The sequence below is a fragment of the Notechis scutatus genome, chromosome 10, assembly GCF_049901735.1.
Source record: "Notechis scutatus isolate UNSWTSFEM ecotype Mainland chromosome 10, rNotScu1.2, whole genome shotgun sequence".
Lineage (NCBI taxonomy): Eukaryota > Metazoa > Chordata > Lepidosauria > Squamata > Elapidae > Notechis > Notechis scutatus.
The window spans coordinates 14526560-14553148 of record NC_142018.1 but is presented as its reverse complement, the minus strand read 5'-3'; the positions used below and the strand labels follow the sequence as shown (position 1 = coordinate 14553148).

Below are 26589 nucleotides of genomic sequence, written 5' to 3'. Positions count from 1 at the left end.
GATAGGTAGATGGTCGATAAATAGATGATAGAGATAGAGATATATAGAGATGATCTATACACACACAGAAACACACACACACACACATACACACATTTATATGTTGAAGCATTTTCTTGTAATAATAATGTATCTAGAATACCCATTTATGTTGTTTTTCCAAGCTCTTTTATTTTCAGGATGATAAAAAGTGTATCTGTACAAAGTCATCGTATAAATTTCTCTCCCTCCCCCATATATATATATATATATATATATATATATATATATATATATATATATATATATATATATATATATATGTATATGTATATGTATATGTATATGTATATCTATATCTATATCTATATCTATATCTATATCTATATCTATATCTATATCTATATCTATATCTATATCTATATCTATATCTATATCTATATCTATATGTATGTATATATTGCCTAGATCTTCTAAGCATTCAAGATGGCAATGATTAGGGGGTCTTCCTGCCTCTTCTATGTCATCCAGCCATAGCTTTTTGAAGCAGGCATGAATCTTAAGCTACAGTGATTAGCTCAAACCCATCCAGTGAGCTCCATAATTGAGTGGTGAATTAAACCTGGATCACCACAGATCAACGGTTTGGTTTATTTGTCTGTTTATCCCTTTTGCTCACTTTGGGGAAGACATTAGCTGAGAAAATGCTCAGGTTTTAATGCTAGCAATCATGCCATTCCGTAGCCCTCCTCTGTTTGCCAGGGAGAGAGTGCTGTACAGAAATGGGCATCTCAGAATAGATTAACTGAATTTATTCCTCCGTAAGGAGCTTTCAGGAAATCCCAGGTGTCGATAGCTGATGTGGTGTAAATGTCATTAACGTTCTGTCAGTGTTCTTTGTCGGTGTGCTAATGATGCCCTGCTGATCGGGCATGGAGAGGCTTCCTGGACTCAAAAACCGTCATACAAGTCAATCAGGATGAAGAAGCTTTTTTTCACCCCCCACCTGCATAGTTAGATGGATATGTGGTTTCTTCTCACTCCAGGCTTTATAATGAAACCAGTGCAGCAACCTTCAGTTTAAAAAAAGAAGGCTAATGTCAGGTGTGAAGAATCAAGAACATTAAGTTCCAGTTAAGCTGAATTATTGCTCATGTCCATACCCAAGAATCTGATCAACTAACGATCAGCACTAAATTTGGTGCTAGATAAGAGTTAACGGGATTCAAGAGGGGTTTAGACTGAGACAGCTTGTGAGAATGTAAGGATTCCAGGCTGATTTCTCTCTTGACTCCGCCTCTGCCTTTCCTTCTACTGCAGCAAGGTACTGATTTTGACCAATGTAGACTCAATTGTCAGGGTCCTAAGTAATACATCTGTTCTGACCTAGGCTTCCTTAGAAAGTGTAAAACACAATCTTAGTCCTGGCAAAACCTCTTTTATTTCCATGGCTGTGAATTACGTTCATTCACAGCCTGCAAGGCTTCACAAACAGTCTTTCAGGGGAATGTTGATAAACACCCACCTTATTGGACTTGGAATGCTGCCAGAGAACTAATTGCCAGATGCAGGGCAAGGCCAAACTTGACACAGAATCAAACAGAACTTTTCAAAGCTTGAATCGACCAGACAAACTAATTGCTTCCTGCAAAAGCTCACATCCCGTTCGCTCCTCTTTTATGTCCTATGGGAGGGGGCAATCATCTCCAAGGTGTGGCCTTACTCTTGAGTCGACCCTGCTTTCTCAATTGTTTTTGTCTTCTGGTAGCCCTGCACATGCGCAGGCTGGGAACCAGTTCCAGAAACTCCCCCGCCTCATTGCTGTCTGAGTCTGAAGGCAGCTGATGACTGCCAGTCTGCCCTGGCCCCACCTCTGCCTCTGATGCAGAGCCCTCGTCTGAGCCTTCCTCGGCATCTTGGAATGACCCAGGTTCCTCCCCAACCTCCTCACTACTGTCTGACTCTGCTGCCAGCTCTTCCAGCCACAACAGTGGGCCACAACAACATCCATGATAAACAGAATTCCAAGGCAAGTTGGTTTCTCAAAGAATTGATTTATTGGACATATCATATTGGCGTAAGCTGGTGAAAACCGACTCTGAATATTCCCGTGTTTTTCACATAATTAAAAGTAAAAGTTTCTCCCTCTTCCAAGTCAGTCAGTCACATGGTCCCGTCCAATTGTCAAGACACATTGCTCCTCCTCTCCCCGGACACCTATGAGAATGTCCTTGGTTTCCAGGAGAAAGTATTTTGTTTTGACTAGAAGCCCCCTCTATTTGTATTCCCCCCTCCCTATCCCTCAGTTCCAGTGTGGCAACACTGAAGCCTCAAAATGGCCTCAGTCAGTTCAGCTTCAGGGTTGACATCAATTAGACTAACTAGGAATGTTTTACAACTTACCCCCTAAGTAGAATTATGCCTTTTTCCAGCCCTGCCCACCCAATTTCATCAATAGATGCAATCCCAACTTAAGAGTTAAACTTTATATCCATGTTCTCTGGCTTTAAGTTCACTTTGAAAGTGTTAATAGATTATATGTCCAGCCTTCTTGCGATTCTTCTGGGAAGATTCCTTTAATATTCCTCGCCTACAGACAGAAAGTTTGCCAAATCAAAGCAGACTACATGCCTCATAAACCATATACTCTGGGAACTATGAGGGAGCAGATGTTTTCACCTTCTCTCTCACACACAAACCATCTAAGGTGAGTTGTCTCTTCCTTCTCTGTCCCTCCTGGGAATCTGGACAACATTCCCTCACATTATCCCATTCCTGCTGCATTGTTGTGGTTGTGATATCATGTTGATTCTGCAGTGAATTTGATCAGAATAGCAGATTTCAAGGTCATAATAAAAGATATGTCCTTGCTATACATTTTCTTTCTGAATATTTTTAAAATAATTTAGAAGTTCAAACCATCATTAGTTTAGCGTCTCTACACCCCATAAGAGACCTAAGTCAACCCCTTCCCCCAAAGTCCATTGACTCTGGTGTCAATTCACCTTGACCATTAGTAGTTTGTGTATAGGTTGCGTGGAATAAACTCACAGTGGTTTTCCATTCTATTCTGGCTCCTGATTTTTTTTTACATCTGACCATTTTTAAACAAAGAGGTGTTTCCTGTAGTAGAGAAGAACCATAGATCAAATCTGCAGGTCTTTTCAATTAAGAGAATGGTAAGATATTGTTTAAAAGAAAAGGAAGACATTCTTTAAGAACTTCCTTCCTGCAACTCCATTGGAGTCCCAGGATTGACTGGGATGCTGGGGACAAAACATTACATTCACTTTAAATATGAATAAACTATGCTTTTCCGAAACGCATAGAAACCTCAGGAGTTCAGTGCTGGAGCATTTCACTGTCATAATTACAAATTCAGTGGACAGTGGCTGAAATCTAAAACTCTTCAAGCTCATGATTCTGTCAGGATGCATCTTGTAACTGTGAATCACAAAACACGATAAACAGTGAGTGTAGAAATGAATTTAGGTGAGATTTAATAATAGAGCGGGGATTCTTACTAAGCTCATCCCCCACTTTGCCTTTGTGCAACTCTTGAAACAGTGTAATTGTCTACTAAAATTAAAAGATACACAGTTCATCAGCTATGATTAAATGTAATATCCAGTAGGGAATGCCTTCCTTCTCTCAGCAATTTTAGTGAGTCAGACGAATTCTGTGTATTCACCCTATTTATTTATTTATTTGATTTGTCAATTGTTTACAAGATAATAAGTATAAGTGTATACATAGTTGTGAATACATGAGATGGGTACATATAAGGAAAATAAAAGAATAGAGAAACAATAGGACAGGGACGGTAGGCACGTTGGTGCGCTTTATGCACGCCCCACAGACCTCTTAGGAAAGGGGTGAGGTCAATGGTAGACAGTCTAAGGTTAAAGTTTTTGGGGTTTGGGGAAGAGACTACAGAGTCGGGTAGAGTATTCCAGACATTGACTACTCTATTGCTGAAGTCGTATTTCCTGCAATCAAGTTTGGTGCGGTTTACTTTGAGTTTGTATCTATTGTGTGCTCTTGTGTTGTTATGGTTGAAGTTGAAGTATTCATTGACAGGTAGGACATTGCAATGTATGATTTTATATACCATGCTTAAGTCAGACCGAAGACGGCGTAATTCAAGGTTTTCTAGTTCTAGAATTTCAACTCTGGTGGCATAAGGTATTCTACAACGAGTAGAAGAGTGGAGAACTCTTCTTGTGAAATATTTCTGGACTTTCTCAATTGTGCTAATATCAGATACGTAATGAGGGTTCCAGACTGATGAACTGTATTCGAGTATTGGTCTAGCAAATGTTTTGTATGCTCTGGTTAGTAGTGTGATATTGCCAGAGAAAAGCTACGTAGGATTAGGTTAACAACTCTTAATGCCTTTTTGGCTATGTAGTTGCAGTGGGCTCTAGCACTCAGATCATTAGAGGTGAGTATTCCAAGGTCCTTTACAGAGCTTGGGTCATCAACAAGGTCTTGACTATTCAGCTTGTATTTTATTTTCTGATTTTTTTGCCAATATGTAAGACAGAGCATTTATTTGTTGAGATTTGAAGTTGCCATTTGTTTGACCATTCGGATACATAGTCAAGATCTTTTTGTAGGGTAGCAGTATTGTCTGTAGTATTGAACAGTTTTACATCATCAGCGAAGAGAACGCAATTGCTCTTAATATGATCACAGAGGTCGTTTATGTAGAGTATGAAGAGAGTTGGTCCTAGAACACTACCCTGAGGGACACCACTATTGACAGGTACTGGATTTGATAGGACTCTCCCGATTTTGACCATTTGTTGTCTGTTTGATAGGAATGCTTCTATCCAGTTATTCAGTTGTCCAGATATACCATAGGATTTTATTTTTAGGAGTAGTTTGTCGGGTACCACTGAATCAAAGGCTTTACAGAAGTCTATGTAGATTGCGTCTATTGCTTTGCCCTGGTCGAGTTGTGTCGTCCATATGTTTTTGCAGTGTAAGAGTTGCAGATTACAGGATAGTTTTTCTCTGAAACCAAATTGTTTATTGAGAGTAGGTTGTTTGTCTCTAAGTGGAGGATGATGGATTGGTTAATAATTGATTCCATGACTTTGCAGGTGACGCAGCATAAGGAGATTGGTCTGTAATTTTCAACTAGGCTTGGGTCTCCCTTTTTGAAGATGGGGATGACTGTGGCTTGTGACCATAGGTTAGGCAAGGAGCTGGTTCTGAAAGATTTTTCAAAGATTATGCTTAGAGGTTTGGCTATGGCAGTGGATAGCTTTCTTAAGAAGTAGGCACATATTCCATCCGGTCCAATAGATAGGGATGGTTTTAGATTGCGTAGTGATTTTTCAACATTGTCTTCTGTGAAATCGATATGTATTAGGTCATTGTTGTTATCTGTGGTACAGTTAGGAAATACTGGGCAAGATCCATTGCTGTTTACAAATACTGAGCCAAGAATGTGTTAAAGATGTTGGCTTTAATGGTGTCGTCGTTGCAGTCTTTACCATCAGGTCCTATCAAGGGAGGGATGGACCTTGAGTCTTTAGTTTGTTGTTTATAAAATTGTAAAAAGCACGGTGGAATTGGTGCTTAGAAGGTTTTCTTCTTGTTTAATGTGATAATTGGTGCATTCGGTCTTTATCTGGTGGCATAAGTTTTTGTATCGGTTTTTGAAATTGGCAACGTGACCAGATTTGTTTTTCCGCCAAAGTGATCTCTTTTTGGATTGAAGTTTCCTTATTGATATGGGTAATCTTTTTTGTTTTGTTTTGGGAGTTGTTGTTGGAACATATAGTATGATGACTCTTTTGATTTCAAGTAAGAATATGTTGTAATGGTCTTCAACGGTATTGCATCCAGAGAATAGAGATTGCCAATCAAGGGATGAGAGGTCGTTGTCTATAAGATCATAGTTGCCTTTTTGAAGTTATAATTGGGGATTACATCATTGAGGTGATTTTCGTGTGGACGTATGTTGAGACAAAAGTCAATCATATTGTGGTCACTGCTGGAAAAGGGTTCTTTAGTTTGTATTCCGTAAATTAAATTCAAACTATTGCAGAAGATGAGATCGAGGCAGTTGTTTAGTCTAGTGTTGTTGGTTACTAGTTGTTCCAGTCCCAGATTTGTAATAGCATTGTAGAAGGTTGTGTGTGTAGAAGGTTGTTATTATATTAACCTGGCAATGAAGCTAATTATATATACAATTTTCTAATTGTGAGTGTGTACATTATTTTGATAGGATATGCTGTATGTGTATGTGTCCATCCATTCTATCTAGCTATCCTGTCTGTCTGTCTATCATCCATCCATCCATCCACCCACCCACCCATCTCTAAAATTACATTGCATGTACTCGTCCTTCAGTAATGAAGGTCTGATTAAAATATCAAAGTAGCCCAAAGAACTCTATCAAAAGTTTACTGTGGCATATTCATTCCAAATTCAAGATTTTGTGAATTGCATATTGTGCCCAATTTCCCACAGGGCTTTTCTTGAAGGACAGATTTCAAGAAGGGAAGGCGATGTATACCAAGCTAAGCTAGTGTGTCACACAGAATATAAATCTTACATAAAAAAATAAATGAGGCAAAATATTTGTGACAAGATCTGTTTAAAGTTGAGAGATTGAAAAAGGGCCATACTCTTCTCTTCTTATGGGATGCCATTTTTTTAAATATGCAGATTACTCACTTGGAATCTGAACTCCATTCGGCTCATACACACATATATACACCACAAACTCAGTTTTGCCTTTGGCCATAGTCATACAATTCCAACAAAGAACAAAGTAAGTCCTAAGGTCCTGAGATCTGCTCATCCATTCTACAATAGCGAAGTGTCAAACCTGGCAATGTACAATTCTGTCAATTCATAAATCTCCCTTGATTACCGAGCTGTTTTTTCCCCTCTGTGTTCCACCTTTCTTTGTGTCGTGAATACAACAGAGCACTCTGTATGCAATAGGAACAATGATTGTAATGCATTCTTTAAAAGCACATCCATACTAGCTGAGAAAAGCAGGTAGAAAATTTAGATTTTTGTTTGCTTTTTTTTAAAAAAAGAAACACAGTAAGATCCTGACCCTTCCATTCGATGTTTTAGCTTAAAAGATACGGATAAGAGAGTGTATCCAATAACAACCTTAAAAATACATTCATACATATACCCAGGTAATAATGGATCTAATAATGAACCAAATTGTTAACATGTACTTACATTCACATTTACTATCTGTAGCTCTAACTGCAAATTTTATGCTGTACATGAATCAATACATCCAGTTATATAATAGGCTTTACTAAATAGCTAATTTGCAGCACCCGTCTATCTCTCAATTTATTCACATGAGTTAGATTCTATACATATAAACATGTACAAATTATTTTGTATAACTAGAATTTTAAGTAGGCTACAATATGTATCTCTGTGTAAAGGCAGACTAATTCTATAGCCTTTCCTTTAGAAGTGTGCTTATAAACTGAATTCCTCTGATAGATGCGAGATTTTATTGAATTAAATTGAATTGTTTCAATCTGAGATTGAGTTGTTCACAACACCCCCCCCCAAAAAAATATATCTAATTCTGTATTAATGGAAGGGGAATTGGGTCATTTGGAAGATAACCTAAAATGGAGTATCAAGTTATATATACCACTAGCTCGATACCCGTGCTTTGCTATGAAACTATGTGGTTGGCCTTAGTTTTTGGGGAGGAAAATAAAGAGGAGAAAATTCTGCCTCTGCCTACCAGCATCCATCGGTATTCATCTAGCTAGCATCCTGTCAGTGTGTGAGAGAGTTGAGGGCTGTTTGGAAAGTGAAACAGTATTTGCTGTGTGAGCAAGAAGGAGACAACAAGGAGCCTGGCCATGGCTTAGCTCAACTGTTCTGTACTAAAGCTTCTTGGTGCTCTGAAACTAAAACTGAAACTCCTCTGCTTGTGTTTTGCATTTGGAACAGATTTATTTTCAGGAGGGGGAGGGAGAAGTAGAACTCCTTAGCATCAGAGCATGTTAATAATAATATATACAAAATACTAATGCTCTGATAGTCATTTTGAAAAATCCTTAGTGAGCATATAGAAGCCAATATGTGCCAAATTTCAAGTTTGGAAGCTTTACGGTTCTGGAGATTTTGTGATGATGCATGAGTGGTATTTCGCCTTTTATAGATAGATAGATAGATAGATAGATAGATAGATAGATAGATAGATAGATAGATGGATGGATGGATGGATGGATGGATGGATGGATGGATGGATGGATGGATAGATGGATGGATGGATGGATAGATAGATAGATAGATAGATAGATAGATAGATAGATAGATAGATAGATAGATATAGATATAGATATAGATATAGATATAGATATAGATTAGATATATAGATATAGATATAGATATAGATATAGATATAGATATAGATATATAAAGGATATATGCCAGAAAGACTAGCAGAGCCAAGGGGAGGAGTCAAGTAGGGAATTGGTTTGGAGTCTCTATGTGATCACCAGAGGATGCAGTCTAACCCCACTTGAATGTTGTTAAATCTTATCTAGTTTTACCCACTGCAAACCATTAGTTTGATAAGATTCCTGTGTATAGGCTTGAGCAATAAAGTAGTATAAATTTCCAAAATAAAATTTCCCCAAAATTGGAAACTTTACGTGTGAACCTGATGATTCGTGTTTGACATATGTTCCCGACTGTACTTTGAATTCCTCTGTCAGGATTGATCAATATTACAAAGTTCTGATGTCTATGTTAGATTAATCATGATCAATTGTCGGTTTTGGGACCAAATGACATTTATAAGGATAAAAAAGGAACTGCAACAATTTTAGGATCAAAGCTCTTTTTTTTTTAGTTGAGTTGAGTTGTGGAAATTAGGTCATAGAAAAGTACTGTTTCCCAGCTTCAAAAAATTCCACCTTACATTTAGCCATCAAGGTTATTAATTCCATAGGATAGAGTGGATTAATATTATGAGACCAAGCTTCTTTGAACATTTTTCTTTGGCCGGATTTTTTTTCCCTATAGCTATCTAGAAGTAATAAAGTGAAGAAATTATCTATGAGACCTCCCGGGTAGATTTGGAAAGGTCCTTATGCCAGCTCTGCAGTGGGGAATCACTAGTTGTGAGAGAAGAAAGAATTTTCACACTTGTTAAGAGACAACATATGTGGTAGATCTATTTTGTTTTTGTTTTTTGTTTTCTGTAGGAGGACTTCAGGAACATTGGTGGTCTCGAAAAGAGAAATAAAATAAGAGGGGAGAGTGTAATAAATAGCAGTGTGTTATTACTCTGAGAGATTTAGTATGGTACTTTGGGGATCCTGTGTTGGCCTCCACTTTATTTAAGAACCTTTCTATAAGATCTGTAAGAAAAACTAAAGAGAATTTTAATTAAATTCACATATAATAAATGTGTCAGTCCTGCGAACTATAGGGTGGGCAGAGCAATAATAGAGAGTGTACAGAGATTTGAAACATGGGCAGGGAGTCATAAAAATAGGAGGTTGAATCTAAAAATGGTCTGTACAACCCTACAGGAAACTTTATGGAACACATAAATTTAATGAGGGGATAGTTAAATGGTCGATGATGATGATGAAACAGGGGCAAAGGCAGTTCACGTGGGTGAGGTGCAGTTTAAAATTATCTCCACATCTTGGCATCCAGACTCCAAAATTAGAATAAATTATTGTGATCTGCGATGTTGGTTCTTGATCATACCCAAGCATATTCATTCCTAGCACTTAATGGTATGATCATAACTCTCTGGAGCCAAGCTCTTCTCATAAGCAGATTAAATGCTTTGATTGTCCAACAATGTGTGTGTGTGTGTATGTGTGTGTGTGTCACAAAGAGAAGAAACTGTTTGGCAAGGTTGAAGGAAGTAGGAGGAGAAGACAGTGTATGAAATAGATGAACTGGTTAAAAAGATTCCTGGATTATCCTTATTTTTTGTGTGTGTATTTTTATATATATATATATATGTGTGTATGTATGTATGTATGTATGTATGTATGTATGTATGTATATGTATTCAATACATGAACAATGTAGCATCTGGGTATCGTTAATTTTAATAGCAAATAATAGTGATAATATTGATAATCTTAATTACCTTAATCATATTCACATCATTATAATAACATTATAAATATTACAATTGAAATTGTAAACATTTCAGTATTTGTTCCACCATGTATATAATCCTTCATCATTTAATTATTCAGTATTTTAATACACAGTACTAATAACCATGATATTGTTGTTTAAGTGCACATAATACAATTATCTTTCAAATTCCAATCCTTTCACCCACATACTGATTTTAAAATATTATATAGGAATATGCATAATAATATTTTCCCCCTTTCTAATTTCTACCTCTATTCTAAACCTTGACAACGCAAATCTTATATTAATAGGTATTCTATTTCTATCCATCAACTCTTGCCCGTGGATTGTCCTTAGAAGAGCTGAGTTATTTTCATTAAAGTTGAGTCAAGATGGACTTCCTTTGATCCCAAAGGTTCAACTCAATGCATTCTACAGATGCACTTACTTTGAAGAAATGGTGGTGAGGATCCAGATAGAAATCATGCAACTGTTGTCTTGCTTCAGCAATGAGCAAGAGACAGTGAAGAACAAGGTATTTGGAAGCTAAAGCCGCAAATAAACCTTTAATTTAGTGGGTTTTGCCCCCTTTCTCTCAGTGGAGAGAATTCATACACAACACACGCATACACATTGTTGTGCATATCTAATTAGGAGCTTCCTTTGTTCCCACACCTCAACTTTCAACAGAACAGAAAGGGCACACTAACAAATGAATCCCAGTAGCTTTTCCTGAAAGAAGGAGATACTTCCCTGGTTGATTGATAACTCATGAAGCTGACACGCAACATTATTTAATTAATATCATTTGCATGCTCAAAGAGAAAGAGGTTATAGTTTTAATTCTTAATAGGCTGGCATAAACAAAGCAATTCTGAGCCTGTTGGACTCCCTGAAGCTTGATAAATATGCATCCAGCTGTTCTTTATTTCTCTGTATCCCAAAGAAGTTGCGATGCTGAATAGAATTAAGGCCTCTCCTTGATTTATACTTTGCAGTGACCAGTTTGCATATCCGGAAAGGAAAACGGCCCTGAATTCCAAGAAAAAGAAAGAATAGACAGGGAGAAGATGTGGATTGTGAATCTTTCCTCCACCACCCAAAACCCCTGAGCTGTATGAGAGAGAAGACAGACCCAAGTTCATATTAATTGAAGAAACAGCTACTGATTTGCATCAGTAGCCTCTAAAATAAGGTGCTTTGTTTATCAGTTTGAATTCTCCATCTGCATTTGCAAGCCAAAAAAACCCCTGCCATCTTTGGACTCAGACATCTATAGACCCATTTCATTCTATGTTCCTTCTTTCCTCCAAAAAAAGTATTATTCTTGAAAGGAAGCAGTGTAGAAAGGAAGGGAACGAAACTAAACATGACAATCCGCACTATATCATAAATACAATTGAGCAAGTCCAGATGTATTTTATCGGAAGAGTATTACACTCCTCTGCTCACAATAGAATACCCTACACCAGGGGTCTCCAACCTTGGCAACTTTAAGACTTGTGGACTTCAACTCCCAGAGTTCCTCAGCCAGCAAAGCTGGCTGAGGAACTCTGGGAGTTGAAGTCCAAAAGTCTTAAAGTTGCCAAGGTTGGAGACCCCTGCCCTACACCACCAGACTTGAGATTCTAGAATTAGACAACCTTGAACTACACTGACTAAGATTGGACTTAACCATAGTACATAAAATCATAATGTTACAATGTCTTGCCAGTTAATAAATATTTCAGCTTTAACCACAACAACCCAAGAGCACGCAACAGATATAAACTAAATGTAAACCATTCCAAACTTGATTGCAGGAAGTATGATTTCAGCAACAGAGTGGTCAATGTCTGGAACTCACTACCTGATTCTGTTGTCACCTGCTCAAAACCCAACTCATTTACCCTCAAACTAACCTCTATTGACCTCACCCCATTCCTAAGAGGTCTGTAAGGGCATGTATAAACACACCATCATGCCTACTGCCCCTGTCCTATTGTCCCCAATTATTAGTTCCTATTTCTTGTATTTAAACTTATGTTTATTTTTGTTTCTGTTGCATTGTAAGCTTTTGACAAATAAATAAATAAAATAAAACAATGGAAGAGAAGGTAGAAGTGGAGGAGGAGACACTGTTTGGCTAAGGAGGGAAGTAATATCTGCTGAAAAGGGGGAAATAGTTTGTTGCCCTTTGCCTCATTGAGGTCAGGAACAGTAAAAGAAGCACAGAGAACATTTATTGTGGTAGAATTATGAGCTAAAGGAGAGGAGTGGTAAAGAGGCATGCCAGCATGGAGTCTCTCTGAAGAAGTGGCATAGACTGGACTACGGAAGCCCTTATCTGGTGATTCTCAAGGGAATAGCCATAGCACTTAGACTTATATATCTCTTCACAGTGCTTTTACAGCCCTCTCTAAGTGGTTTACAGAGTCAGCCTATTGCCCCCAACAATCTGGGTTCTCATTTTACCCACCTTGGAAGGAAGGATTTACCCATCTTGGGATTTGAACTGCTGAACTGCTGGCAATCAGCAGTCAGCAGAAGTAGCCTGCAGTACCGCACTCTAACCACTGAGTCTTGCAGATAGGTGCTGAACAATGCAGAAATTGCTTTGGCTTATTCACAGAGTTATGGCCTGATATCAATGCTTGGATGTTTCTATAGACTTCAGTATTAGAGACTCAGAACCAATCTCTAATTCTATTTGTGATTTGTTGTTAGTTGCGAAGTTGTGTCCAACCCATTGCTACCCCATGGACAATGTTCCTCCAGGCCTTCCTGTCCTCTACCATCTGCCAGAGTCCGACTGCTTCAGTGACTCCACCCAGCCACCTCCTTCTCTGCCATCCCCTTCTTCTTCTTTTACACTCAATCATTCCCAGCACTAGGCTCTTCTCCAGCGAGTCCTTCCTTCTCCTGAGGTGGCCAAAGTCTTTGAGTTTCATCTTCAGGATCTGGCCTTCTCAAGAGCAGTCAGGGTTGATCTCCTCTAGGACTGACCGGTTGGATCTCCTTGCAGTCCACGGGACTCACAGGAGTCTTCTCCAGAGTTCAAAGGCCTCCATTCTTTGGCGCTCAGCCTTTCTTATGGTCCAACTTTCACAGCCATACATTGCAACTGGGAAAACCATAGCCTTGACTATATGCAGTTTTGTTGGCAGGGTGATGTGTTTTATTTTTGTATATCCGCCTTTATTATTTTTACAAAGACCCCAAGGCGGCACACATATCCAACAATATCTCCTATTTTCCCCCACAACAGTAAGGGTTGGCCTGAAAGAGAGTACCTGGCCCAAGGTTACCCAGTTGGATTTCATGGCTAAGATGAGACTTGAACTCACGGTCTCCTTCATTCTAGCCTGGTGCCTTAACCACTAGGCCAAACTGGCTCTCTTAGCAACTCCTTTTATTTTTTGCAAATCTAAAACAACCCCTATCCTACTTGGAAGATCATTGCTGTAGGATGGCGGGGGGCTTTTTTCTTTTTGGTAACTACACAGTAGTCTTATCAGAACTTTTTAAAAATATTTTTTAAAGAAATACTGGAAGATAAAATGTTTTTATATTATTATTATTATTATTTCTGTTTTAATTGAGTAATGGTTTTCCTTTTTCCACTGCGAGATGCAGATTGAAAAAAAAAAACAACAACCCTAAAGTAAAACTGGTTTCCTTCTACAATTATTCTCGGTTCGCATTAAACGGTTTTGTTGAGTTTTATGATTTTCCCTAAAGTGCAGATAAAGCATTTCCTGTAATTAAAATGAAATAAAATAATATCATGTTCATGAAAGGGAATGGCTACTTTTGAGATATTTTTAGCCCCCCCTAATGGATTTTTTTTTTGAGTAAGTTAATTAATATTTTCACTCATGAACATTCAACTCAAGAAACAGATTTGGGGTTTTAATTATTTATTTTTTAAGAATTATCATGTCAGTTCAGGCAGTTTTCCAAAGACGAGAATACAATCTTTTGTGATGCTGTGAGTCTTTATTGCTTGCCTATATGATCTTATATTAATGGAACAAAGTTGTTTCTTGTTTCTTGTATGGCTTGAATCCTGGTCTGTAAAAGGTCAATCAATGGCCCTACTAAATTATTTGTAGCTGTATTAGATTCTGTGGGGATGTTGTAGCAAAAGAACAACACCAAAATTTAAAAAAAGCAGTGTGTAGAGTATTGTCCATGTAAATTAGACCTTAGTGTGAAACCGAAGTAAGTCATTCTGATTTATCTCATAGTAATGGGATTATTTCTCACTGGGTTTTGCACCTCATATCTTACAATGCTTAAAACATCCCTTGCAAGGTTACTTAGACAGACAAACATTATTGTTCCCATGGCAATTTTGTTCTATTGTTTTGTTCTGCATAATAGCACCTCTGTAGGATCTTATTGTCGTATTATTCCAGGAAAAGATATCCCTAGTTTGTATAGTGGATTCCTTCTGAACAGTACTATTGGTTGGAATTGGAAAGTTCTCAATAAAACACCCATTTCTATATTTTCAACCTCACTTAAAAGACGTCAAGCTGCCTATATATTTTGAGTGAATATAGGGTAGAGCTTTACAGATAGTGTAAGGCTCAGCATTATGTTTATAACCTGTTCTTTCTTTTCATGTTGGCAGGTTAAGAGCTAAATTTCATCAACATTAAATATGTTTTGACATTTAACACGACAATTTGTTTCTCAAAGAATTCAACTTTAAGCCTCTGGAGAAAAATTATAATTATGTTTACGATACAGACCGTAATCCTTTCTCTTTGGTGTCATTCCTGGGCAAAAGCTTTCTCTGTCTACTAAGTCTACTAAGACATGATGGTCATTTTTAGTGTCAGTTTTGACACAACCCTTGCCTACAATAGCTATTGCCCCTAATTCCATCCCCCAAACCAAACCAAGGCTCTTCAAATTTGGCAAGTTTAAGACTTGTGGACTTTAACTCCCAGAATTCCTTCTCCAATCATGTTAGCTCAAGAATTCTGGGAGTTAAAGTCTTAAAGTTGTCAAGTTTGAAGACCTCTGTCCCAAACAGATATATAATTGCTTGGGGGTTTTGTGTTCTTATTTGTTCTTCTTTTCTGTTGGTTCCAGTTCTTTTATCAAGTTTAGGACAGAGAGACAGGAGCAAAAAGAAAAGAAAGAAAGAAATTTTTAGACATGAGAAAATCAATGTTGACTTGCTTAATAAGAATGATTAGAGACCCAATTTCTTTCTTTCTTTATTTGCTTCTTTTTCATTGTTTTGTAAACAATTATGGTTTTTCACAAAGCTCCATTTTTATCAATTGTTTAGAAGGAGGAATGCAGGGAGGGAGAGAGAGAGAGAGAGAGAGAGAGAGAGAGAGAGAGAGAGGAGTTGTTTTACCTGTGCATCACTTTCAGTCTTGAACTTTTTCATTGTTGTTACAGCAGATTTTTTTAAAAACCTAATTTATTCCCTCAGGAAAATAACCAGACTTCTCTTGTTCTTCTACGATGCCTGGTTTTATTTATTTCCAGGGTTATTTTTTTAAAATTTGTGTATGGATAGAGATTTCTTTTAACTGTATCCAACACTAATTACAATGAAAATATGGAATTTCAAAAAACTGCTTCGGGATTCTATGTCTAGAATTGAAACAGATAAATCCAGATTTCTGTAATTTGACATCACATATAATGGAATGTTGGGTATCCAGGTAAAATATCTCAACAGTTTATAAATGGCAGAATAAGAATTATTATGATCATTTGCAAAATGTTGCCCATAAAGTTGCTATCATTCCTTTATATTGACCATAACATCCAGTAGTCTTTGGGAGGCTTACAAAACCTACAGTTGTAAAACTTTTAAGATACATGGTGATGATGTTTGATATGTTTTCACCCAAGCCTTCACGGCATCAACAGGGCAGAATTAACTGCCTAGAGTTCTTGCTTTGTTTATTTATTTCTTCCTCGAAGGGGGCTGCATTTCTACTTTATTATATTCCAGAAATGGAAAAAGACCCTTTGGTGATGAAAAGCAATCCCAGAATAAACAAAACCTCAGTTTATGCAGCCAATCTCTATTCTCTCATTCTTCAGTGCTGATTGTCAAAAGGTCACTGGCCTCCCTTAGCATTAAATGAGCTCGTGCAGACTTATTTTGAAACTTCAAATGTGACATGTAATTTTTATTTTTGAGGAAGATTGGTGTTTCAACTGTTTGGGGCCTTTCTTTAATCTTTTATTTCCTTGCTACTCATGGAAGGCTTTACATATACATAAACTAATCAGTTCAGTCTTTCCCCTCTTACCTTGCAATATTCAAAATCTTGCTTGATTTTATGGAGAAAGGAGGAAAATAGAGGGCAGAGATAATGGGAAGATTATGTTTCCAGGCACCCAAATGACTTTTCTTGTCCTTTTTGTCTTCTGCTGAAAGCCTTTTATTTATTCACTAGCACGATACCCGTACTTTGCTACGAAACTATGTGGTTGGGCTTAGTTTTTGGGGAGGAAAATAAGGGGGGGAGAATTCTGCCTCTGCCTACCAGCATCTATCGGTATTCATCTGGCTAGCATCCTGTCAGTGTGTGAGAGAGTTGAGGGCTCTTTGGAAATTGAAACAGTATTTGCTGTGTGAGCAAGAAGGAGACAGCAAGGAGCCTGGGTGTGGCTTAGCTCAACTGTTCTGTACTAAAGCTGCTTGCTCCTGTGAAATTGAAATTGAAAGTCCTCTCCTCTGCTTGTGTTTTGCATTTGGAACAGATTTCTTTTCAGATGGGGAGGGGGAGTAGCATCAGAGCATGATAATAATAATAGTAATAATAATAATAATAATAATAATAATAATAATAATAATAATAATAATAATAATAATAATAATAATAATTATTATTATTATTATTGAAATATTAATGTTCTGATGGTCATTTTGAAAAATCCTTTCTTAGTGAGCACCTAGAAGCCAAGAGGAATATACATACCAAGTTTCAAGTTTGTAGGCTTTACGATTCTGTACGATTTTGCGATGATGCATGAAGGGTATTTCGCTTGTATATATGTAGATTGATTTTTTTGGCAAGGTGTCAGGAAAGAGAAAGGAAACTTATCCCATCCCACTGTATTGTCTTCAGGAGGACAAATCCCACCACATTAGGGGACATCATTAGAAAGATTGGAAAGACTGCTGGAGCATAAGCATCTTGTTCAGTGATTTAATATAGTTTCCAGTTTCAATATAACTTTATGTGATTGAATTCCCAAGGTAGAAGGCAGGGAATGTTTCTGGAAGGTCTTGGTACATGAAATATAATACGTTTTTGCTTGTTTGAGTGCTTCCTTCATCCATCAGCATTTCAGAAGACAAGATGGAAAACGGGATCCGACTTTCAATAGTCCCGTTGATTGATATGTTCAGTGCATGTAATCTGTGTTGTGATCAAAATGGACATATTTCTCTATTTCAGCAGTCTTTTTTTTTTTAATTTTTCCAAGTTGATATATTTGTATAAGTCGAATGGTTAAGGCACCAGGCCAGAAGGCGGGAGACCATGAGTTCTAATCCTGCCTCAACTATGAAAGCCAGTTGGGTTACTTTAGGCCAATCACCAGAAGATGGGGAATTCTAGACCCGCCCTAGACATGAAAGCCAATTGGGTGACTTTGGGCCAATCACCAAGAGATAATGAGTTCTCGGGCATGAAAGGTTACCTTGGGCCAGTCACTCTCTCTCAGAATATAGCCACGCCCATTCCTTGGTTTTGAATATAAGGTGACCTTGCTCAGAACCCATTAAACACAAATCCCAATTTAATAAAAAATAAAAGTGTTTACCTTTTGAAAATCTGCCAATAGTTTATTTACGTTAACCTAACATGACAAATCAATTTTGATGCCAGAATTCTAAAAACATTTAAAGAAGATTGTACTTGAGAAATAAAACTCAACTCTTGTGGAATGCATCTGGAATGATGTCAGACTGTCTGGCTTAAGTAAAATATATATCTTGGCCTAAAGTCAAGAGCCTGGGTTGTAATTTCCTTGAAATGTTAGCAGTATAACATGAAGCTGTTCCACTTATTCCAAGCAGACTTCAAATCTACTTTAAGATGAAATAAGTCTTGGCCTGCAGATTTATACCCACACATTTTTAAATAAAGGAAATTGTATTATTAACCATGGTAGTTTTTTTTCCCCTACATTGGGAAAATTCCATCGTTACATATCCTTCTTAGTGGCTGATTTCCATCAATGTGATGTGATAATTAAGTAATTATGACCTTTTCCATCACTGAGCTGTTATCCTAACATCTTGATGCTAATGTGTACAGTTATTATTAGATTTCAGACAGAATATCTCCAGAAATAAATGTGGTATATAATTAGCATTGTGCACCAATTTTGTGAGCTCCTTTAAATTGCTTGTGAGGAACAATTTGATTTTGCCAAGCACTGTGGCAACCCATCACCTGAAACAGGTGATCACACCCACCATGGAAACAAAAACAAAGAAAGCTTGCACCTAACCTCAAATGATGTTTAGGATGGTACCCAAATCATAGGAAATTGGAAAGCCAAGTGAACTTATCCTGCTGATAAGACATTCTATTAATACCTCATTTTAAGCGTACATAGAGCCTGCGAGCGTAAGATTTTGCTCTTTCTTCCTCTCCTCTTTTACACTGATGGACCCAGACACATGTTACTTCTAATTTGCATTGACATGTTCATGCAAGTCAGAGGTGCTCAATCATTAGACCGAACCTTAGATAACAATCAGCCTGTGGGTGCTGCAGTCTTGTACAATTACAGCGAACTTCAGTTCAGTTCCCTCTGCCAAACATTGAAATCAAATTTCTGAGAATTTGCATAGAATTTTTCCTGATCTGTTCCTCTGGGTCATCATTGTATATATTAATGATAATGTGAGCCTGACAGCCCATCAAGTCAAAACATGATAATTTGAGGAATGCAAAACTGTGTTAAGCATGAAATATCTTGGCCGACTTTGGGGATTACACTCCGTATGCCAAATATCTAAGTCACGTTGGGTTTCTCGTTCTCTGCTGAATTTTTATGGTCCTTTAAATCCAGGAGGTTTGTGCAGCAGTGTCTTCTCAGATGGAAAACCAGTTGTTTTTTTTTCTGAAAACTGCCTTTCATAACTAACCAATCATCCTCCATGTCGCTTTTATTGCATTCTTATTTTTTCCCCCATTGATGGTTTTTGTAAATACACCACATTGGGAAGAAAATTAAAGGTTTCTTTCCCATAAACCCATTAGCAGCTTTCAAGATTAGGTTGGCATTACCATTGATAATATATTACATGACATGACAGTACATGGTGGTGCAGTGGTTAAAATGCAGTATTGCATGCTAATACTGCCAACTGCCAGCAGTTTGATTCTGACTGGCTCAAGGTTGACTGAGCCTTCCATCCTTCCGAGGTTGGTAAAATTGTTGAGGGCGAGATGCAGACTCTGTAAACTGCTTGGAAAGGGCTGTAAAGCATTGTGAAGCGGTATGCTATAAGTGCTATTATAACATCAGAGTACTTACTCTGAATCTGCAAGCTCGTTTCCTGTTGTTTTCGTTTTCCTTGTTGTGTAGAACATTTGACCTAACAAACGACATGTGAAGATATTTGCTGTGGAAAATTGCAGTTCATCCTTGACTTACAACCACAGTTGGGAGCAGAATTTCCTTTGCTAAGCAGGGCAGTGGTTAAGTGACTCATGCCTGATTTTATGACCCTGTTGGGCCACAGTTGTTCAACGAATCACTGCAATTGTTTTAGATGAATCATGCAGTCATGAATCAAATCCAACTTCCCCATTTACTTTGCATTTTGAAAGCTAGCCGGGAAGGTCCCGGGACATTGTAACCATCAAAAATGCATGCCAGGTTTAATTGAAACAGCCTTGGTGGCACAGTGGTTAGAATGCAGTACTGCAGGCTACTTCTGCTGACTGCTGGCTGCCTGCAATTTGGCAGATCGAATCCCACCAGGCTCAAGGTTGACTCAGCCTTCCATCCTTCCAAGGTGGGTAAAATGAGGACCCAGATTGTTGGGGGCAATAAGCTGACTGTCTAAACTGCTTAGAGAGGGCTATAAAAGCATTGTGAAGCGGTATATAAGTCTAAATGCTACTGCTATTACTAATTTTGACACTTGATCATGGGGATGCTACAATTGGTTGTAAGTCACCTTCTTCAGTCCTATTAGATCTTCAGCTAGTTGATACTGTGAGGTTGATTATGATGTAATAGCTACTCATTGATACCTTTTAGAGATTTATTAGGTGAAATATGTCAGTCAAATTCTTCTCACGAGGAAGGATCTAAAATGGCATTTGGGGACATAGGAAATACTTCGACAAGAGCAGATAAACCTTCTTTCCCTTTATATCACTATGTTTCTAAACTGCTGCAGTTTCTTTGTTACAAGAAATTGGCCCAAATGTGGGCCTGAGTGGCTGAACAATCACCCCTTCTGCTTCCTTATCTTCTTTGCTTTTGAGAAAGCTCTCTCTGTCCTTTGTCACCTGGAGAGTTTTATGTCTGCCTTTGCGGAAGAGTCAATAAGGAAACAAACAGCGGCAACAGTAAGTAATTTGTCACACAGAACAGGAGTGTCGGGGGATGTAGCTAGATCAATGGGGAGCATCTTGGAGGCCCTTTGTATTTCAATTGCCACCAGGTTTTTTGGTTTTGTTTGTTTGTTTTGCAAAATAAAAACCCTCCTGCAAAATTGTGCAATGGAGGCAGATGTCAAGCCTTTGTCTAGAAATCTCAGTTCCATTGCCAAACTGTTTTTCCAGTTGAAAAATTCCTGGACGTGTTTATGAAGTCACTAAGAACTCAATTCAAAGGAATTTTTTTTGTTTAGTTTTCTGAAAGGTTTTGAAAGCTTATTTTACCTGTCTGGGAGTATTGATTCTCTGTTGGTATCATCATTGAGCGGCTCTTGTTTTTTGTTAAAAAAAAAAAAAAGTTGGATGGAGATGTCGGAAATCTGGCAAAAAAAAGTTGTGGAAGTCCAAATACTAGTGATGGGCAGGTTTATGGGGAGTGATATTGTGGATAATGCTCTTGTGTACATTATGCGAGGACAGCCAGTTTGGTCTGTGGTACTCCAACATCAGCTCAACAGCTTCACCTCAGGGGTTCTTGGTGCTTTCTGAGCTTGGTTGTTTTCTTGAAGATGGACGTTTCAATACCCAGTCTTGGTTACTTCATCAGCACTTCATCTTCATTTCAACCCTGAGCTACAAAAATTCTCCTTTATTAGCTTCATTTCACCATCAACCTTACTTCAGACTGTATACTCAACAAGCCCACTTCTTTGATGTCACAGTAGAACTACATAATGGATGCACAAACATCACATTATAAGGTGTGAGCTACATCCCAGGAGATCCTGAGTTCTGTCTTGCACCCAAACTTGAATAGGTGACTTTGGAGCAGTTATCTCTCTCCTCTCCTCTCCTCTCCTCTCCTCTCCTCTCCTCTTCTCCTCTCTCTGTCCTCCACCCCCTCAGCTTACCTCACAATCTTGGGGAGAAAGTAGGAGATTGGAGAATAATGTATGTCATATTGAGGTGTACAAGAAAACCGTAGAATAAAAATCAATTAAGTTGTTTCCTGGATATGTCACTCAAATTAAGCAAGCGTATTGTGTGAGTTATCCTGATCTGTGTTGTTACTAGTGATTGATATGTACACTGATGTTTACTATCCAATGGATATGATTAAATAAGACCTCCCTGCTCAAAGATGATGAAAACAAAGCTTTGGGAATTGCTACTTAGCCAGAAAGAAATATCAATAGCACTTAGACTTATATACCGCTTCACAGTGCTTTTACACTCCTCTCTAAGCGGTTTACAGTCTATTGCCCCCAACAATCTGGGTCCTCATTTTACCCACCTCAGAAGGATGGAATGCTGAGTTGACCTTGAGCCTGGTGAGATTCAAACTGCCAAATTGCAGGCAGCTGGCAGGCAGCAGAAGTAGCTTGCAGTACTACACTCTAACCACTGCACCACTGCAGCTCAATAGATCGTTCAGTATTTGTCCTTGCAAGAGAAAAAACATTTTTTTCAACATCTCTTATTTTTACCCACTTCCCTTCTTCCTTCCTTGTTTTTTTTTTTTTCCAGCTAGAAAAGTCAGTGGTTAGAGAGATGGCATGCTTTGGTGACGAAGGAAGTCAACGGTATTGTGAAGTGACATTTCCTTATTTTTTTTAACAGTGCTACCGCCACACTATTTTTCATTTCTACCAACGTGTGTCTGATTTATATTCATATCCATGTTCATTAAGGGGGAAGAGGGAGCAGTCTTTGGAAACAGCAGCTTCCAAAGAACATTGCAGTATGAAGAATAAAGCTTCATTATTTATTTTTTACATGTCCATTGTAAATCAGTTGTGTTGGCTGTGCTCTGGAAGCTATTCAATTCCGTTTTCCTCTTCATTTCTGTGTCAAATTTATTCCATCAGGTTAGTCGGCTTTCCTTTATATCCCACGCCGGCAAGAGAGGGCCGCTCTTATGAACAACGTGGCATATTTCTCCTCACATTTTTCCATTGTTTTGTTGAGCATTGGCACATTGATAGAAATTGGGCTTTTCCTTTCATGTATTTAATTTAGGAATCGGAATAGTTTCCAGGGGGTTTCTTAAGTTGTCTGCCTTAAAAAGTCTCCAAATACAAGACAATAATTCTTCATCGCTGAGTTCATTCAACTCTGTTGCATGCAGGACGAAACCCATGTTGGTTTTGTTCTTAAGAATGAGAATTACCTGCAAATCAACTCTGAAGTATTTAAGTACACAAAGGTTTTGGAATGGAATATTGAATGTTACTGATTATTACTGTAAGGATAAATAATCCTGTATTTGTAATCCAGAGGAGTTTTGCAAAGAAAGAGTGAGAGGAATCCTCAAACAAGAAAGACATTTAGCAGACTATAAAGAGACTGGAAAAAACTTGTTTGATAATATTATCAAACTTGGAACTTATTTTACCAGTGGTTGCAAAAAAGGGGTGGAGAGTAAGAAAGGCATTTGTATTGATAAGGAAATTAAATAGCCAGACAACACAATGTTTATTAAGCACTAAGAAATGAAATTAATAAAAAAGTTAATAACATTTAGAAAGTATTGTTTCTGTTGAAGTAGGCATTATAAAGTACTGACTGAAAGTGTATCTTAACTTTAGTACCAGCCATATTTATTATTTTCTTAGTTTCAATTTGTAAACAGTTGCTCATAGGTGGAAAGGATGCATTTGTATATGTAGGAAAAATTAGTATCTATTAACCCCTTGAGGTAGTTTAGACAAGGAGCACAACCATAAATAATAACTCTACCTTTACTATAAAGTTACATTAACAAAACTTTGCAAATCTGAAAGCACTCCTGCCCCTCACATCTACTCTCCCAAAAACTAGGGTGAAATTATTCTGAAATTATTTCTCTATTGTTTCTACTTCAGGCTCATAGTTTTATCCAGTTGCCTAGGCTGCAGTTCTTCCTCTTGCCTTCCATTTCCACATATAATTATAATATCATAAAAGCATTCTGCCAATGTCCGTTCACTCAGAGATTCACTCGAATACTATTTGACCATGGAAGTGTAAACTTTTGCATGCAACTGTTGATTGAGATTGAGTGGAAGAGTTAGGAAAAGTATGATTTATCTTCTCAGTGTCTTGTGTGTCTTAGACTGGATAGCCAACTGTTCATTCCAGTGCTTTGTGCAACTTTGTTGGCTGGGGAAAAAAATAATTTGTGGACCTGAACTATCAGTCAACCATAGATCTGAATCTAGCACGGATGCATTTGTGTATGTTTCTATCTGTGCTATAAACAGATTGATTTTTTTTCAATCCTTCTCCATTTTGTTAGAATAATGGAGGTTAAAAAAATACTCACAATGGAAGCTATAACAACATGACAACTGTCCTTTTTTACATGTGTCATGCATGGCTTGGTTATTCTACTGGAATGGGGCACTTAGGAAAGTATAGAGCAGAACATGCATTGAGCATGGATAGAAAATCACCATCGCCACTTTAATAGCATCACACAGGTTGCTACCTACTTGCTAAAGAACAAAGGTTACTAATCTCTTTTTCTCCTTCTTTCTGCATTGGAAAAAACTAATGAAGCATTTATTAAATTTGAAATGGAAGAATGAAAAGGTAGACTTAATTGTTCCCTTAATAAAAATGTTAACCTTTATTTGCCTTTGCATTGTTCTTGATGTTTAACTTCTGTATAAAATTGCTTCCTTCCACATCAGGTGACAATTATGCAATTTGTAACTAAAATTGTTATGAAGGTCAAGTAGATCTTGGGTTAATTTTCAAGCCCTCTTCAGTTTTTGTTTTCTGTTTTTTAAAAAAAAACAGTATGTTCACTGTGCTGCAATCATGGCATTTGGAGAAATATAATTTTTGTTTTCTGCTTAACGTTAGTTCACTAAACACAAAAGTGTAGTAATACACAAGCAACAGCATAGAAGTTCCCACATACAGTCACACACACACACACACACACACACAGAGAGAGAGAGAGAGAGAGAGAGAGAGAGATTATGTAAACTACTACTCAGACATTTTTGTTTAAATGTTGTTAGGAGGTTTAGATTCTTACATTTTAACTATATACCCATTATGACTTTTCATATAAGTTTATCAGACTATTCTTAATGCATCTCCAGAATAGCAAAGAGACAGTTTTATTAGATTAGGAGTTATGTAGCATCTCAGAACTATATTTGCAATATATGTGTCATGCTCATGCCATTCCAAGGATGCCTTATGTTAATAATTTATGTTTTATTGGGATTTATTCTGGGTAGAATTATTTGGTTTGTGTGAGCTCACTCCTTTATCGTATTTTTACAATTCTGCATTTGCTGAATCCTAAAAACAGGATCCCGTCAGAATTATATCTCCGATTTCATGGACACTTTTCGCTCACAAATGTTCCATATCATTTCTAATAGGATATAATGCTAACTAATTTATTTGCTTCAAAACTTCAGCATCCTAGTCACAGATTGCTCAAGATTAGGATTTATTTCAGCAACCAGTACACGAGCGAACTCGAATCGAGCAATTTTAAGCTTGCTAAAATATGGAACCTTTTTCTATCAAATATTGGTAAAACAGAAATTAGAGAACAGGTGGGTTGTGTTATTCATTCAAGCTTCCTTAACCACAAGAACACAGTTTTGCCAAGAGTGCCAGAGAACAATACGAAAAGTTATCAAACATGCATAACAACATGATAAAGCTGTATGATAATTTGGGAGACTATTATGCTTTTGATTCCAAATCTGTGACTGTTGAGGAATTCTTTGGAGATCTAAGTACATTCCGGACATTATTTCTGGTAAGTAGAGATTCATCACTCCTATGCTGATAAATAAATATATTTGCACATGCTTCTTCCTAGGATATTGCCCAGAATTTGTCTTAACAAATTTTGTTGATTAGCATCTCTTTCAAATCCTTGAAGGAGATGGATCACTAAAATACACACTGCATATTCAGCTTGTTATTCAGTGTTCTGCTTTATTCCATCCTTTTTCTGCCTTGAGATCTTGAATTTATGTATAATTATTTGTTACATTTCAATGTATTTATTGGTGAAAATGTGCTGTGAAATATTTATGGAAAATAGTTTTTTATTGTGTAGAATCTATGCAAGAATCCTGTGATAGGGAAGTGGTGGTGGATTAATCAGTTATATCTTCTCAGACCTATTTAAAGTATGAGCACGTTTAATTGGGATTTAATTGATTTCAGTAGGATTTGGGTATTGATGGCTTTTCTCCACATTTTTTTTTTCACTTGCATATGAAATTTGCAAACCCCTAGATATTCTGAGTGGCAAAAGCAACCACAACCACAAAAAAGCAGTTATTTGTAATCCCAGCATATACTGTTCGGTTGAGAGGTATTTAATTTTCAGGAATGAATTTGCAGGAATAGTTAAGCTGGAGCAAATAACTACTTGCAGAATTTAAAGCACTCTCCCTCTTTTAGGGGGATTACTCCAGTTAACAATTTTCATTAATTATTATCCCTTCCAGCTCTTGGTAATCATGATATATCTAAGGCTATTCATAATATTCTTAACTCTTAGAAATAGCTTTTAATGGAAGAGGTGCCTCTAAGAGATAGAGTGTGAGGAATGTTATTTTTCCCTCACTTAATGTGGTTCATAAAACATCCAACAATGAGTTGACTTTTGTAATGTTCAAAGAAGCTCAAGAATCACACAATAGCTTTGTTTAGTAACTTTTGACCCTGTTTTCTACTCTAACAGCAAAGCAGAATGCAAGAGAAAATAGTTGAGGCATCCAGGACATATTTATAGAATGAAAGGATAGTTTTCCGAAAGATATAGTGACCATTGTTGTCAGCTTTGGAAACCATATTTTATTTAGAAGCTTCAAAGCTGATACATTTTAGTGGGAATTTGGGAGGGGAGGATTTCATA

At 37.4% G+C, this 26589-nt stretch overlaps 1 protein-coding gene across 5 annotated transcripts in view; it reads left to right on the top strand.

Moving 5' to 3' along the window:
- Window positions 1-26589, top strand: part of DIAPH2 (diaphanous related formin 2) — a 285202-nt gene that overhangs the window by 154417 nt on the left and 104196 nt on the right. The window contains exon 25 of one of the 5 annotated variants that reach the window (XR_015750724.1): window positions 11106-11302. The exons of 3 other annotated variants lie outside the window; for them this stretch is intronic. Coding sequence is in view for 1 of the 2 variants with exons in the window: in XM_087972139.1 (XP_087828265.1) it covers window positions 25312-25476 (165 nt within the window). In the remaining variant the exon portion in view is untranslated. Of the gene's footprint in view, window positions 1-11105; window positions 11303-25311; window positions 25477-26589 lie in introns of all 5 variants that reach the window. One more of the 5 variants, XM_087972139.1, reaches the window with a different exon arrangement.